This window comes from Primulina eburnea, chromosome 16 (assembly GCF_022965805.1).
Source record: "Primulina eburnea isolate SZY01 chromosome 16, ASM2296580v1, whole genome shotgun sequence".
NCBI classification, from domain to species: domain Eukaryota; kingdom Viridiplantae; phylum Streptophyta; class Magnoliopsida; order Lamiales; family Gesneriaceae; genus Primulina; species Primulina eburnea.
The window spans coordinates 517,591-533,254 of NC_133116.1; the positions used below are offsets into that span (position 1 = coordinate 517,591).

General features: G+C 34.4%; 3 protein-coding genes across 7 annotated transcripts; all 3 read left to right on the top strand.

Annotated features, from left to right (window-relative positions):
* The first annotated feature begins 51 nt into the window (after positions 1 to 51).
* LOC140816258 (probable serine/threonine-protein kinase At1g01540) lies at positions 52 to 3,081 on the top strand. 5 transcript variants are annotated; one of them, XM_073175390.1, is made up of 8 exons: positions 52 to 909; positions 1,256 to 1,372; positions 1,485 to 1,607; positions 1,685 to 1,855; positions 1,943 to 2,072; positions 2,155 to 2,364; positions 2,458 to 2,597; positions 2,908 to 3,081. In XM_073175390.1, exons 1-7 carry the CDS (start codon positions 320 to 322, stop codon positions 2,584 to 2,586), a joined length of 1,470 nt encoding a protein of 489 aa, XP_073031491.1. In that variant the 5' UTR covers positions 52 to 319; the 3' UTR covers positions 2,587 to 2,597; positions 2,908 to 3,081. The 5 variants fall into 5 exon arrangements, with proteins under 5 accessions (XP_073031491.1, XP_073031489.1, XP_073031490.1 ...); XM_073175388.1 differs by lacking the exon at positions 2,908 to 3,081 and adding an exon at positions 2,657 to 2,885 and having other exon boundaries at positions 2,458 to 2,609; XM_073175389.1 differs by lacking the exon at positions 2,908 to 3,081 and adding an exon at positions 2,687 to 2,885.
* A 2,484-nt stretch (positions 3,082 to 5,565) lies between these two features.
* LOC140816516 (subtilisin-like protease SBT3) lies at positions 5,566 to 8,128 on the top strand. Its single transcript, XM_073175846.1, has one exon. It carries the CDS (start codon positions 5,749 to 5,751, stop codon positions 8,014 to 8,016), a length of 2,268 nt encoding a protein of 755 aa, XP_073031947.1. The 5' UTR covers positions 5,566 to 5,748; the 3' UTR covers positions 8,017 to 8,128.
* Positions 8,129 to 10,190: 2,062 nt separating this feature from the next.
* Positions 10,191 to 12,532, top strand: LOC140816703 (uncharacterized). The gene is made up of 3 exons (XM_073176113.1): positions 10,191 to 10,808; positions 11,410 to 11,595; positions 11,999 to 12,532. The coding sequence occupies exons 1-3, from the start codon at positions 10,314 to 10,316 to the stop codon at positions 12,281 to 12,283; spliced, it is 966 nt and encodes a 321-aa protein (XP_073032214.1). The 5' UTR covers positions 10,191 to 10,313; the 3' UTR covers positions 12,284 to 12,532.
* The last annotated feature ends 3,132 nt before the right edge of the window (positions 12,533 to 15,664 follow it).

Below are 15,664 nucleotides of genomic sequence, written 5' to 3' on the forward strand. Positions count from 1 at the left end.
GGTCATAATAATTTGGAAGTGCACATCAAAAATAATTGCATAAAATAAGAATCTATCAGCAACTGCGCGGAGATTAATGGCATTATACCAACAACTCTATATTGCTGTGCTATGAGTGATCCCATGAACAGATTTTTACAAAAGTTTATGGGCCCTCAATCGTTTTCGAGTAGTCCTATCGTCAGAAGCTGCCTTGGTCAACCCCCTCCGCCCCACCCAGTATGCCATTCAACTGGCATATTTCTGTATCCCCACCACTGTGCTGCGAGAATATGTGTAAATCTTGAGCTGAGCGAAGGTGGAGTGGGGTGAAGGAAGAATGTCAGTTGAGCTATCAACGCGGACTTCGATTTTTGGGCTTCGTTTGTGGGTTGTTCTTGGAATCTGCGTCGGCGCGGCCGTTGTCATTTTTCTTTTTTTTATCTCTCTCTGGTTCACTTCCAGGCGCAACAAGAAGACTTCACTCTTATCAACCCAAAAGAACTCCACCATCCCCAACGTGTCACGTGAAATCCAGGAAATACATGTCGACCCGACCCGGAACCCCGAAACCGATCACAAGCAGCTCCTACCTGCCCCTAGTTCAGACCCAATTCCCAAGCATGATCCGGATGAGCTTCACATGATCCACATAGAAATCGGAAAGGAACACCGAATTGCGTACCCTGAGCGGATCGGCCCGGGATCTGTGCCGGGCAATGGGAGTGGAGAGACTCGGACCAGCGTTGAGACTGGGCCTGAGGTATCGCATTTGGGGTGGGGCCACTGGTATACTCTGAGGGAGCTTGAGGAGTCCACTAATGGATTTGCTGATGAAAATGTGATTGGGGAAGGTGGATATGGGATTGTTTATAGTGGCGTATTGGAGGATAATATTAGAGTTGCTGTCAAAAATTTACTCAATAATAGGTATTTTGTCACAAAAACATCATCTTTTTAATTCAAGATTGTGTGTATTTTTACTACTCGGTATTATGTGATCATGTCATATATATTGAGTTTCATGCTTGTGTGTATATCTGTCTTCATGACGATATGTCCTTCAAACTAAGTACTTACGCTCAAGAGAGACGATAGGTATAACTGACTGTTAAATCAGGATAAGAAACGAAATATGTTCATGGATTTTGCATAAATCTTGACAAAGAAAGTAATGATTGTTTTGATAATTTGTTTATTTATGTGGGATGATAGTTATTTGTTGATTTGGGGTTTAAGATTTGATAGTCTTTCGGCAAGGTTTAAGATTTGATAGTCTTTCGGCCAGGGGTCAAGCGGAGAGAGAGTTTAAGGTTGAAGTTGAAGCGATAGGGCGTGTGCGGCACAAGAATCTGGTGAGATTGCTTGGCTATTGTGCAGAAGGAGCTCATAGGTACTTTCACTCGAGATTTTGCATTACACCTCATTTCATCTGCATCCTATCGCATTCTTCCATTTTGTAAATCCTTTAATGATGATGCTAGTTATGAATCATATATTTTCAGGATGCTTGTGTATGAATATGTCGATAATGGGAACTTAGAACAATGGATTCATGGAGATGTGGGGAAGCATAGTCCTCTGACATGGGATATTCGAATGAACATCATGCTCGGAACCGCCAAGGGGTAGAGACCGCGATGCTCCATATCTTTCGCAATACTTGTAAATCTGATATGATATTTAATTGTTGTTTTTTTCTCAGGTTGACCTATCTGCATGAGGGCCTCGAACCCAAGGTCGTTCACCGTGATATTAAATCAGGCAACATATTACTAGACAAACAGTGGAACGCTAAAGTATCTGATTTTGGTCTTGCAAAGCTCATAGGCTCTGAAAACAGTTACATCACTACTCGAGTCATGGGAACCTTCGGGTGTGTCATAAATCTACTATCACAATTGTTTTTGTTACCACTTATACTGTTCACCAGGTAATGAAGTTTAATTCTTTACCTGAGTAGCTATGTTGCTCCTGAATACGCAAGCACTGGTGTGTTGAACGAGAGAAGTGATGTGTACAGTTTCGGTGTTCTTTTGATGGAAGTTATCACAGGAAGAAGTCCAGTAGATTATAGCCGTCCCCAAGGTGAGGTAAGACTACAGGGTAAATCTTTTTGAAATATTGACTAGATTTCTTCTACAGGATTGAACAAAATATGAGTTATGTTACCAGGTAAACCTGATTGATTGGCTTAAGGCAATGGTATCCAACCGCAATGCCGAGGGAGCTTTGGATCCCAAGTTACGAGAGAACCCTTCTTTGAGGTCGTTGAAGCGTACTATCTTAGTAGCTCTACGGTGTGTAGATCCAGATTGGAAGAAGAGGCCGAAAATGGGCCATGTAGTACACATGCTCGAGGCAGATGATTTCCCTTTCCGTGATGTAAGTTTAATCGTCTGCTCTAAGCCTATAATGTGAATAAAAAGATCCTTGATGGAGACAGTTAAATATGAGATTGCTTCTCCATTTTGGCAGGAACGGAGAGGAGGAAGAGAACGAGTCCGAGCACGTGTTGCTGAACCAGGTGATAGTAGTGGATATGAAAGTGGTGTCCAAACTGAGCGGCCGTTGTTGAGGAATCCAGAAACGGATGAAGAACAATAGGAAGACGTCAGGTAACACTTGCAGTTTTTGTCTCCATTTTGAAATATACAACTCGTGTAAGCAGATTGAGGCTCCCAAGTGATGTCCAATCTTGCATCAGGTTGTTGGAAAAGTTTGGAAGTGTCCATCGACTTTAGTTATTTTCCAAGATTTCGCCAGTGTAATGTAATGTGTTATGTGCAAGTGGTGTTGTATAGCTAAGAACAGCCATTCGTTGGGGTGCATCGGGCTGCCTGCTTTGATCTCCAGATTAGTTGCTCTATCGAAATTTTCAGATTTTTTTTCCACCGTGTTTTAGATCAAATTTATTTTTGGTCTCAGCCCGAGCCGTTGGACGAATTAGTTGACAGAGAGTTGGATAACCAGCAAAGCGAAAAATTCAATATGTATAGTCTCCAGTAAGCTGATGTTCAAGTACGTAAGTACGCCGTATACTTGTGAAAGTACAGATAGATGTGTGTTTGGAAATTGGAATCAATAACAGCCCACCTGGCAGACAATTCGTGGCCGACATTTGATGAAGTAAAAATATTTAAATTATATTATATATGATTTTTTTTAAAATGATATCATGTATTTTTATTCGTAACGAAGAATTAATTATGTTCATATTTATAATAAAAAAATAATATTTTTAAAAAACTGGGTGGTCCAAATATAATAATTTCACAAAATTTACTCGTAAAACTATCTCATGTAAGTTTTTATGTATAAAGTATAGTTTATATTATTTTGATACTGAACAAATATGAATGGAAAGAGTTACAAAGAAGAAAAATATTGGTAAACAAGGAAATTGTAGCGAAAGGAGGAATATTTAAAAAAATAATATAAATATAATAAAAAATGATAATAATAGTTGGTCTTTATAATTTTTAGTATATTAAAAATATATTATAAATATAATAAAAATAAGTAATAAATCGAAAATTATATATAAAAAAAGACTTGATATAATATATTAGTAGTTTAAATGATAATGCATAGTAGAATTCATCAACTTTTTAATCATGTGTAATTTTTAATTATGAGTATTTTTTTCATAGTAGAATTCATCAACTTTTTAATCATGTGTAATTTTTAATTATGAGTATTTTTTTAAAAAATACTGTATTCTTTATTGTATTTTAAAATATAATTATGTACAGTTGTATTTTCTTAAAATTATTTGTAATTTTTAATTTTGTTTTAATCATATTGTTTCTTTAATACAAAGTTAATTATTTACTAAAATAAAAAATTATATTTCAATATCATTTTTGTAATTAAAAAATTCCTTACACAGTGGGATTCTAACAATTATATGACATCGTCTCCTTAGAAAAGTAAAAATTATGGACTGCTGTCAGTAAATCATATAAAGTAAAAGAATCATAGAACCTCTATCAAACTATGTTTACGTTTATGCTTATGATATATGTTATATGAAATATGTTATGCATGATATGTTATTTCGAAGATCGAGTGTGCTTGGTATGTATGTGCTCGAACGACATAATGAAGAGGAAATCAAAGAATATGAACAAGACAAGTTTTGAGACTAATAATAAGATGGAACAAGAAGTTTATTTTAGTTCTCGTTTATTTAAGTTTTTAATTCAAGTTGTATCGTTTTTAGAATTTATGTTATAAACACGATTTTATTTATTGTATTTATGAAATAAACTGGTTTTAGTTTGTACCATGCTACGAAACTTATTGTTTAACGATTATGTGATTATTGAACAACGTTACGTGACAAAAAACTTATCATGATTGTGTATTAAGAGTGGTCGAACTATAGATAATTGCTTCTCACCCAATTAATTCTTTTTAATTTTTCGTTGCATTGACTTAGATGCTTCAATCATCGACGACATTCTTCAATCTTCTCACGTGAAACTGATCCAATAAACAAAAGGACAGAAATAATGGAATATTTCATGTTATCCTTAAGATACTACCTCAAAAAAAAAAATCTAAAGATAAATGTTATCAAATATCAATACATATGAGGATCGTGAATAGCAGCATCTCAGTATCCAAAAATCATAACCACACACCAAATGTATCCGATCGAACTAATAGACATTCAATCACTTCCATCCAGCGTGAATTCACTCGACACATATATATGTCAAAAACATGATTGCCACCTTAAATTTGCTGTATATCGCTCTTTGATTGGATATATGCATGATTACATAATTAAATTATTGATATAATTTTTATTATCTATAAAGACAGATATTTTTAAAAAATATATAATCCTCAGTAGGACCGCCAACGTAAGGTATGTTGGTTTCATGTGGATCAATCCCAAGCATATTTGCATCCCCGCGAAGCTCAAACACGTATTCAATCTTGTGATAACAAATTTCACCTTGTTTCTTGCAGATGAGATAATAAAAATACCTTTCTTTTTGTATTAATTCGGACATTTTGGGGAACGACAGTGTTTCAGGTTCTTCAAGAATTGAGATGATTTAATTTAGTAAATGTATGTGGACTCAGGTCCATGATCTAAATTGAATAGGTCAATGCCAACTACATTTACTTGGACCACTTGAAATACTAGTGTGATGTTTGGTCTTTGGTTATTTTGGACTTGGTTTTATATTGGTGGTTATAAGGCTTAAAGTATTTTTTTTCTACTCTTATCCCTTGTTTGATTTGTTGTCCTCTTTTCCCCCTTTATTTCAATTCTACTCTATTATTGGGAGTGGGGGGCAACTTATTTAATATATGTACATGTAAGTATATAGAAATGATAGGGTTTGCCCATTGCCATGCAGCTGGGCTTGAAAATGAAGTCTGACGGAGATAGGAAACCAAATTTCATATATGTAATTCCTCACGAGTATGACATATTATGAATTATTTTCACATGATAAGAAATCTGAAACAAATATAGACAATTTGTGTGTCATGAAACTTGCAGTATACACAATTTGTATTGGCGTAATATCCTATAGGTTTAATAAGGTGATGTTTTGACAAAACGTGGCTCAAAGAACATTTCCATTAGTTGTGTGTCTGTGTGAGTTTTTATACGTGTGAGAAGACAAGTTTTTTAAAGTGTGGAACACTTTAGCTTCCCTGCCTCTGCCTGCTTGCTATATATATGTAGTCTACTCTTGTTTTGATTAAAGAACACTGGAAAACCTATTTCATTGCAAGACAATGGGATTTCACCTCTCTAATTTGTACTTGTTCTTATGTATTATATATTTCACAAGCACGCCATTCATGTCCATTTCTGCGGAATCTGACACTTACATTATCCATATGGACTTATCTGTCATGCCTAAAGCTTTCTCCACCCACCAAGACTGGTACTTAGCAACCCTCGCCTCCATATCCAATACGTTGGAAACCAGCAGAAACCTTGTTCCCTCTGATAAACTCGTGTATTCTTACACAAATTCCATCAATGGATTCAGTGCGGTTCTTTCGTCTTCTGAATTGGAGGCTATCAAGAACTCGAAAGGGTACATTTCTTGTACAAAAGACTCAACTGTCAAAGTTGACACTACTCATTCGTACCAGTTTCTTGGCCTCGATTCGAATTACGGCGCTTGGCCTGTTTCGAACTATGGTGAAGATGTTATAATAGGTTTGGTTGATACCGGGGTGTGGCCAGAGAGCAAAAGCTTCAATGACGAAGGAATGAGTGATGTTCCGTCGAGATGGAGAGGCGAATGTGAGAGTGGCGAGCAGTTTAGTTCCTCTTTGTGCAACAAGAAACTTATAGGAGCTCGTTACTTTAACAAAGGTTTACTTGCTAAGTATCCGAAATTGGTTTTTTCGATGAATTCTGCTCGTGACACGGATGGGCATGGGACTCATACTTCATCAACGGCAGCTGGGGTTCCTGTCCAGGGCGCATCATTCTTTGGATATGCTCCCGGGACTGCAACAGGAGTTGCCCCAAATTCGCGGGTTGCCATGTACAAGGCCCTTTGGGATGAAGGGTCTTATATTTCTGATATTCTTGCTGCTATTGATCAGGCGATTGCGGATGGTGTTGACGTGCTATCTTTGTCATTTGGCCTCGACGGGAAAGCCTTGTTTGAGGATCCTGTTGCTATAGCCACATTTGCGGCAATGGAAAAGAGTATTTTTGTTTCGACGTCATCTGGGAACGCTGGGCCAAGTGAAGAGACTCTACATAATGGAATCCCCTGGGTTCTCACGGTTGCAGCTGGCACGATTGATAGAGAGTTAGGGGGAACTTTAATGCTGGGCAACGGAGTTTCAGCCTTGGGTTCTTCTCTCTACCCTGGAAAATATTCCTCGAAATTCATCCAAATTGTTCTTGTTGGTTCCTGCGATGATGAAAAATCGCTCAAGAATTTCCGGCACAAGATTGTTATCTGTGTGGACAACGGTGATCTGAGCGAACAAGTATACTATGTCCATGAAGCCAAACTACCCGGTGGAATATTCATATCAAATGCCACAGATTTAGAGTTCTACATGCAAACTTCATATCCAGCACTGTTCGTAAGCCTTGAAGAAGGCCAAAAGATACTAGACTACATCAAGAATGACTCAAATCCTAAAGCAAGATTCGCCTTCCGAGAAACACGCCTAGGGATCAAACCGGCTCCAAAAGTGGCGACTTACAGTTCAAGAGGACCGTCACAGAGCTGCCCATTCGTACTGAAGCCCGACATCATGGCTCCTGGTGATCTGATCTTAGCGTCGTGGCCTCCAAATTCTTCGGTAACAGATGTAGATGCACAACACCTCTTCAATGATTTCAACATCATCTCTGGCACATCAATGGCTTGCCCACACGCTGCTGGAGTGGCAGCCCTTCTAAAGGGGACGCACCCCGGGTGGAGTCCGGCAGCCATACGATCTGCCATGATGACCAGCGCTTATAATTTTGACAATACAGGAAACCCCATCAAGGATATGGGATTCAAGGACCAACCCGCCAGTCCTTTAGCGATGGGAGCTGGACATGTCGATCCAAACAGGGCATTAGACCCGGGATTGATATACGATGCAACTGCACAAGATTACATTAATCTTCTCTGTGCAATGAACTTCAACTCTAGCCAGATTAAAACAATAACAAGGTCGAGTTCTCATAACTGCTCATTTCAGTCACTCGACTTAAACTACCCTTCTTTCATTGCCTACTTCAAGGGAAACAACACTAAGTCAAATGTCAAAGAAGTGCAAGAATTTCACAGAACCGTGACTAACGTAGGGGAAGAAAATTCAGTTTATATAGCGAATTTAACAGCAGTAAATGGATTAAAAGTTATTGTTTCACCTGACAGACTGGAGTTCACCAAGAAATATGAAAAGAAAAGATACAAGCTGAGCCTGGAAGGTTCAAAACTGACGAATGATTCTTTGGTTTTCGGTTTCCTAACATGGGTCCAGGCCGGTGGCAAACATGAAGTTAGGAGTCCAATTGTTGCCACTGGCTGAACTTACTGAAATATCTTATTCAACATCTGATAAATAATTCTTAGTGCTTGATATATTAATATTAGTTTTGCAGTTTATTACAAAGCTGGATGGATTGAATTCCAATGGTGGTTATGCTGTCGCTTAATTATCATCAAATGCCTAAACAAACAAATGACGTAACGCTAGAACTGATTCCTTTAATTTGTTCGTAAATAACCGAATCGAGAAGACGTACTAATCTATCCAAGAACATGGATAAAAAACAAAGTTATGATGGAGAAATTTTATTAATAGACCCTTCGGCTCACATGGCCAGCTCATTCTTCTCAGAATTGCATTACCTGATCAAATTCATTCACGTTGTCACGTCTCTCTAGATTTAACAAATCAATCGTATTCTCAAAATTACACGAAAACACATGGTCAAATTAATGATATCCACACCAACCTAATTTTCTTGTAGGAAAATAAATCCAAGGCATTCAGAACAATAAGTTTGACCAATGATGATTTATCATTAAAATTTAAACAGAAGTTTATAATATATTTTTATATATATATTTGTTCAATTTTACGAGTTGAAAAAAAATATCAAGATTTGAAAGAAACTAATTATAGTAATATACACTTATATTACAGCTTTAACTCCTATAATGCATTATTCAATTCTCCTAAAATCACTGAAAATATTAAATTATTTTGTATCTTATCGTCATGAAAGTCTAGTCACATACTCCATTCCTAGTCTAAAAAATTATCAGCCGTAGGATTACATTTCCTAATCAAATTCATTCGTACATAGCCGTGCCTATTAGGATGCAAATGAGTCCAAAGACTCAGACTCATATATTTTTTAGAGTCCAAAATTTTTTTAAAAAAAATTATTATATATAATACTAGTTATTAGATAGCCCAAAATCAAATATTTATTAAATAGAACTTGCTTAGCTTGTTATCTATTTATTCCTCAATCTTCCTCAATATTCATCTGCAGACAAGTCTTAATCGATTCCAGTCGTTGCGTGGTCTCTAAGTTTGATTGAAAGACCCGTGAAGAGCTGTAAGTCTATTTTCTTTGTATTTGCTTTGTTCGGGCTTCTAATTTTTTATTGTAGTTTTTTACTTTCTTCGGGTTTTTTACTTTCTTCGGGGCTTTATGTAGTATCTATAATCTACGCTTTTTGACTGAAATTTTGGTGGATGTAATGCTTATCCGGCTTTCAAATACTCATATTGTTTATAAAATCTTGTTGAATATCTCGGTCACAGAGCGAAGTTTTTCAAAGATAAAGCTCATCAAAACTTTTCTCCGATCAATCATGTCACGAGAAAGATTGAATGAATTGGCTATGTTATCGATTGAGAAATAAATTACTGAGCAACTTGATTATACAGACTTGATTATTATTTTTAGCTCTAAAACTGTTAGGCGGGTTATTTTTTAATGATTATTTTGGACATGTTTGATATTTTTATTCATTTAGTTTTTTATATTGTCTTTGATGTATTGATTTAATTTGAAAAATTGCTATAGAACGAAAAAAAAATATGAACACACATTATGATTCGGAGGCCTCTTTTTAAATGTTAGACTCAAACTCAAATATTATTAAGATCGACCCTACATTCATATTATATAATACAACAACAACAACAACAACAAAAAAAAAAAAGCTAATAATGTTACATTTTTCCTCCTTCACACAAAATATTCTCACAGCCCTAAAACAGCTGTAGCATGCCTTCCATCCACACCTAATCATTGACCTGCTTGCACTCATCTATATATTTATTCTTGTCGTCGGTGGTAATTCATCATTAATTATTGTTAAATTTATTGAGTTAATAGCCTGTTTGATCATTCGACTGGATTATACGAATTCATAATATAAAAAAGATCTTTATTTGTAATTCCAATTTTTGAAATTTAACAGATTATTTGGAATTTTAGCTCGTATACTCAAACTATACAAAATGTTTGGCAAATCAGAAAATCCGAGATGGGAAAACTGGACCAAGGTGTTATTGTCAAATACACTCACTCCTCGTATATTTTTTTCAAACGTTTTTGTGTTTAATAATAATTATGAATTTGAATCAGACAACTTGTGACTAATAATAATAATAATATTGTTTCCAAAAAAAAAATTAATAATAATATTATTATTATTATAAATTTAATAATAATGACACACTGTACGCCAGCACCAAACCAGAAAGTCTCCCTAAACTATACGGTCACAATTACTCTCTCGCTCTCTGCGGCGCTTCAGGTCAAATCCCCGGCAGAACTTCCCTACATTGGCCAGAACAAGATGCACGCAAAGACCGATTCCGAAGTCACCAGCTCCGCCCCATCCTCGCCGGACCACCACCGGCGTCCCGTATACTACGTACAGAGCCCATCGCGTGACTCTCACGATGGGGAGAAGACGATGACCTCGTTTCACTCCACTCCGGTAATGGGAAGTCCGGTGGGATCGCCACCGCACTCCCACTCTTCGGTGGGCCGCCACTCGCGGGAGTCCTCCACTAGCCGATTCTCGGGCTCGCTTAAGCCCGGATCGAGGAAAATTTCACCGAATGACGTGGGATCTGGTGCTAGGGGTCAGAGGAAGGGGCAGAAGAACTGGAAGGAGTTTGATATGATTGAAGAGGAGGGTCTTCTTGAAGATGAGGAGAGACGAAAAGGGCTACCTCGTAGATGCTATGTTCTGGCGTTCGTTGTGGGTTTTTTTGTGCTATTTTCCTTTTTTGCTTTGATTTTGTTGGCTGCGAGTAAGCCTCAGAAGCCCAGGATCGCTATGAAGGTCAGTTTCATTTTTATTTTCTCCTTCATTTTTTCGAATTATGATTAAGATTAGGCTTTCAAGTATTTTAGCTTCCTATTATCCTAATTTTTTCATGGATTTATGAACTGAGCATTTGCTCAGCTTTGCATTTTCATTACATTTACATTTTGAGATTCAATATCTTATGCTGATTGCACATTCGATGAATTTTTCAAATTTTGTCAATGATTTCAGCTAAAAGAGCATTCTTTCCATTTTTTTCCGTGCACATTAGAGCTGCTTAACGCCTGCCTCAGATATAATTGCATTTAAAAGCGCACATTTAGTTTACAAAATTTCAACTTTGGTCTGTTCAGTATCCATCTATGGTGTACTGGTTAGATGTAAAAAAATTTGTTTTCTGATTTATGCAATACGTTTGTGGAGGAATCTTGGTGCGTGTGGCGGTTGATTTGTATTTATGTAGTGTATGCGTGTTTGTACCAGCATAATCTGTGTAATAATGGGTAACAAGTTATATGTTGGTGCGTACTCATATCGTTTTTTATCATATTTTTGTGTGAAACTTCATAATTTGTTTGAATCAAGTCTAATTGAAATTTGATTGATCTGTTCTCAGAGCATTACATTTGAGAGATTTGTGGTTCAAGCTGGTTCAGATGATAGTGGTGTAGCCACTGATATGATATCCTTGAACTCCACGGTTGCTTTCACTTTCCGTAACAAGGCAACGTTTTTTGGGGTTCATGTTACTTCTACACCTCTTACTCTCTCCTACTCACAGCTCACCATTGGCTCCGCAGATGTAAGTGCCATGATCCTTGATGAAAACATATGAAATATTTGAGATCATATCATTTATCGTAGTGTAGTATGAATAGAATTTTAACATAAAACTGAAACTGGATGAGATTGCCATTTTCATATTTCTGAATCTGTCTAAACTAGTTGCGTCGGTAATTGCCTTCACGGTTGGTGTTAAAAGCATTTGTTTGGTGCCACTGCAAAAAATTTCTGAATCCTATTCAAGACATTTTTCTGGGAAGGCTTGTGGGATTAGAGGAAATTGTCTTCTCAACAAAATGATGAAGGAATACAATATATATTCATTTTGCAAAAGCTTACTTTATCAGTATGTAGAAATGGTGGTTCTGGTAATTATCTAGTTCCATGCTCTTAATGGACCCTGTTTAAACTTGGCAATACAGATGAAGCAGTTTTACCAAAGAAGAAAGACTCAGAGAAACGTTGTAGTATCAGTGATCGGCGACAAGATTCCTTTGTATGGAAACGGCGCAAGTCTGAGCACTCCAACCGGTACAACCACCTTACCAGTGCCGCTCAAGTTGGATTTCACAGTTCGATCAAGAGCATATATATTGGGTAAACTTGTGAAGCCAAAATTCTACAAGAAGATCGAGTGCAAAATCGTCTTAGACCCCAAGAAACTCAATGCTCCCATATCCCTAAAGAACTCATGCACATATGACTAATCATGCTGCATTTCAAGTAAAGATATGTGTCTCTAGTATTTTTTTTGTTTTATTACAAAGTATGGAGTTGTGTGGCAGAGGCTGGATTCTTAATGAGCTTTACATGAATTTTGGGCATTTTTTGCAACAGACGACTAGGTGGGGGAGTGAGATTTAAGTAGTTGTATATTTTTTCATGTCTTTGTTTATGTAATAAAGTACACATGGAACAACCGAGACTCATTTTGCTACAGTATGATTTCTCTGAAATTTGTGGCGATGTCCATGCATGATAGGATGATTCAGGATTCAAAATATTTTTGGCAGCGAATTCAGATAACAATACAAGTAAGGTCGTCCCAAGTTATCGACGACTTAGAGCTGAATTAGTAAATGCTAAGTGAAAATAGATATGTTTTAGCTCTAGCCAACCTAGCTACAACGACCATTTTTCTCCTGTCATCGACAAATTAAAGCCGAACCCTATCACAGCAGAAATCCATACTACTTCTAGTGTTGCCATTCTTTATTATTTCAAGAGGATTGTCCGTTGTGTTTGTAATTCCGACTATTTTTAACAAATTTAATAGAAGTAATATTTCATTAAAAAGAAAAACTTTGTTGATTCTTTTCTTTGCCCATCCAACATTACTTGCTTATAATTAAATGATTTCTTGCAAGTATATACTATATATGGGGATTATGATTTTCATTTTTTACGAACTAGCAAGTAACACGTGCGTTGCACGTGGTGATTAAACGTTGTAATGAGTAAGTAGACATAAAACACTTATATTGAATGAAATCGAAAGAACCATTTTCTATTGAATATTCATAATATGTAAAAGTGTTATCAAATTTTTTCTTGTTTAATTTTTAGTTTTTGGGCATCTCTGTGTGGCTGTTTTATTTAAGTTTCCTCATCATTTTACTGAAATCATCTATTTGTTCATTATCTTGAATTTTATGGTTTTTCTTTTGGAACATGATGAAATTTGTTTCTTTTTATGTGGTTCTGTCATCTCTTTAGTATCTCAAATTAAAATTCAAAAGGTTGCTTTTATGTTATATAATAAATTATAATGAGCATAATATATAGAACGAATTGAACTGAAACAAATTTTGAAAAAAATATATATCTAAGCACCACGTATAACGTATAATAACCTAAAAATCAACTCAATTATGGATTTTATAAATGCATAAATCATAATTCATATAAGTGAAGCACAATAATGACAAATAATTATTAATTTAAAATATTTGTGACTAACTCATCAAAATATTATCAAAACTAATGATATTGATAATGAAATATAACCTCTAATATTCAATTTAAATATTATTTAACCTCCTACAAATTTTTTTTTACCTTTTGCTTTTAGAATTATATATCATAGATAAATTAATTTTCATATACATTAGTTAATGAATAAATTTTTTAAAAGTACATAATTTATATTTTTCATTAAGCCTTCAACTACGAGGTGAATAAATTCTTTAAAAAATATTTGCTTTTAAAATTTGTTTTCAATCGTTTTTAGGCGGCTGAAAAATTTTCTCATGAACCACGTGAAAAATGCAGAAGACCGTTCAATATTTTTAATGAAATTTTCAACCAGTTGACAATTTAAACAACAAGGTATAGTTCGAAATATAAAGACTTGTGAAAAATAAAGACATGATAATTTTATAGATGTTCGGAGAAAAATACTCATACGTCACCCCTTCTTCCTCTGTATGAAAGATTCTACTAAAAGACTTTAGCTTTACAAAACTTTTCGCAACAACCCACTCCAATTAGAACTTATCACACTGCCTGTTTTGGAGCTCTTAGTGATCACTTTACACTTTTGGATTTTTAGAACTCTCAGTTCACCAAACACCACTATTAATCAAATAACTCAAAAGATTATCGATGTAAGTAAACAATTTGTTTTAGTAGCACGAATTTGATCATTGAATGATCAGATAACTTTCTGTTGAGTGTGTGCTTGATGAGCGATACGTATATGATCTTTGATTGCGCTCAAACTCTTTAAGTATGCAGGCTTAAAGATAATCACACTGTTGAAAGCTAGATGAATATGTATCGCGTTGATGTTTTTCTTACATACTTCAAGCTCTTCTTATATAAGCTGTCATTCCAACGCTCGGAAAGAGAAGAGTAACGTTAACCTGTTTCCGGCTCTTCTTATTTTTATGTGCTTACTGATTGTATTTGTATGTTCATTGGAGATTTCAAATTATATGTTTTCTATGATCTATTTTTAAATATCAAATAGGTCGTAGTATTGAACATTTGAAATCATTTGTTTTTTAAGTTTTACAATTGTATCATAGACAAATTATATGCAATATTTCTGTCACTTAATTTGTTGTTGATTTTTTTCTTAAAATTTCATAAATAGTATATATATATATATATATATATATATTAAAAATTATAAATCAAAAGATCACATAATACAAAATTTTATATACTGAATTTATAATTTTTTTGAGATATAATTTTTTTTTAAAAATTGCTTCTATTATCTATTTTTAAATATCAAATAAAATGATCATAAAATATGTGAAACTATGAAACTAATTGTTTTAAAATTTTGTCTTAAATTTATATATTATGAGAGTTGATTTTAGAACTGAAGTCAAGAAAAGATTTTAGTTCTGATTTTGGTTTAACTGTTTTTGAAAATCTTGGTCGGGTTTAATTTTAGACCCTTACGCCTAAATTTTAAATATTATTAGTAGATGTTTCCAATACTACCAAATTTTGTTTATTTAATTTATAAATTTTTCTGATATATAATTTTTTTAAAAAAAATTCTATTAAAATCTTTAAATTTCTTATTATAGCTAACTCTCTGAATTTTTATGAGATTCATATTTTATGATATTATTAATATATTAACATTCATAATTATTGATATAAATTCTACTAAATAATTTATTAAACTCTTTACTTTCAATTCTTAGTTAAAAAATCATAAAATATATTAGTATTAAATTTTATATTAATATATTATTATATACTTATCATCTTATAGTATTATTGCATATATAATTATTTTTTCTTATATCTTCTTGTGATATTATAATTTATTACTTAATTAGAAACTACACTAAAATATAATTACAAAATTGCATTAAAATCATAAAATCACATGTAGATAAAAAAAATTAAAATGGTAAAATATTTAAAGGTAGTATAAAGATAGATTATTTGAGCTGAAATTTAATATAGGAGTTACATTTTATTCTTGAAGTGATATAAATTACTACAATTAATAAATATTATAGTGATAATCCATAATTAGCATTTGTTAGACTACTAATTATATATTATGTGGAATAATTAGTAGATTCTTGGATTTGTATTGATGAGGATTTAAAAGACAA

Bases quoted from the DNA above. Each gene is read 5' to 3' on its own strand.
- LOC140816258 (XM_073175390.1), top strand. From the start codon at position 320: ATGTCAGTTGAGCTATCAACGCGGACTTCGATTTTTGGGCTTCGTTTG. The intron at 1,373-1,484 runs GTACTTTCACTC...ATATATTTTCAG, and splicing joins TGTGCAGAAGGAGCTCATAG to GATGCTTGTGTATGAATATG. The intron at 2,073-2,154 runs GTAAGACTACAG...TTATGTTACCAG, and splicing joins ATAGCCGTCCCCAAGGTGAG to GTAAACCTGATTGATTGGCT.
- LOC140816516 (XM_073175846.1), top strand. From the start codon at position 5,749: ATGGGATTTCACCTCTCTAATTTGTACTTGTTCTTATGTATTATATAT.
- LOC140816703 (XM_073176113.1), top strand. From the start codon at position 10,314: ATGCACGCAAAGACCGATTCCGAAGTCACCAGCTCCGCCCCATCCTCG. The intron at 10,809-11,409 runs GTCAGTTTCATT...ATCTGTTCTCAG, and splicing joins AGCCCAGGATCGCTATGAAG to AGCATTACATTTGAGAGATT. The intron at 11,596-11,998 runs GTAAGTGCCATG...TTGGCAATACAG, and splicing joins TCACCATTGGCTCCGCAGAT to ATGAAGCAGTTTTACCAAAG.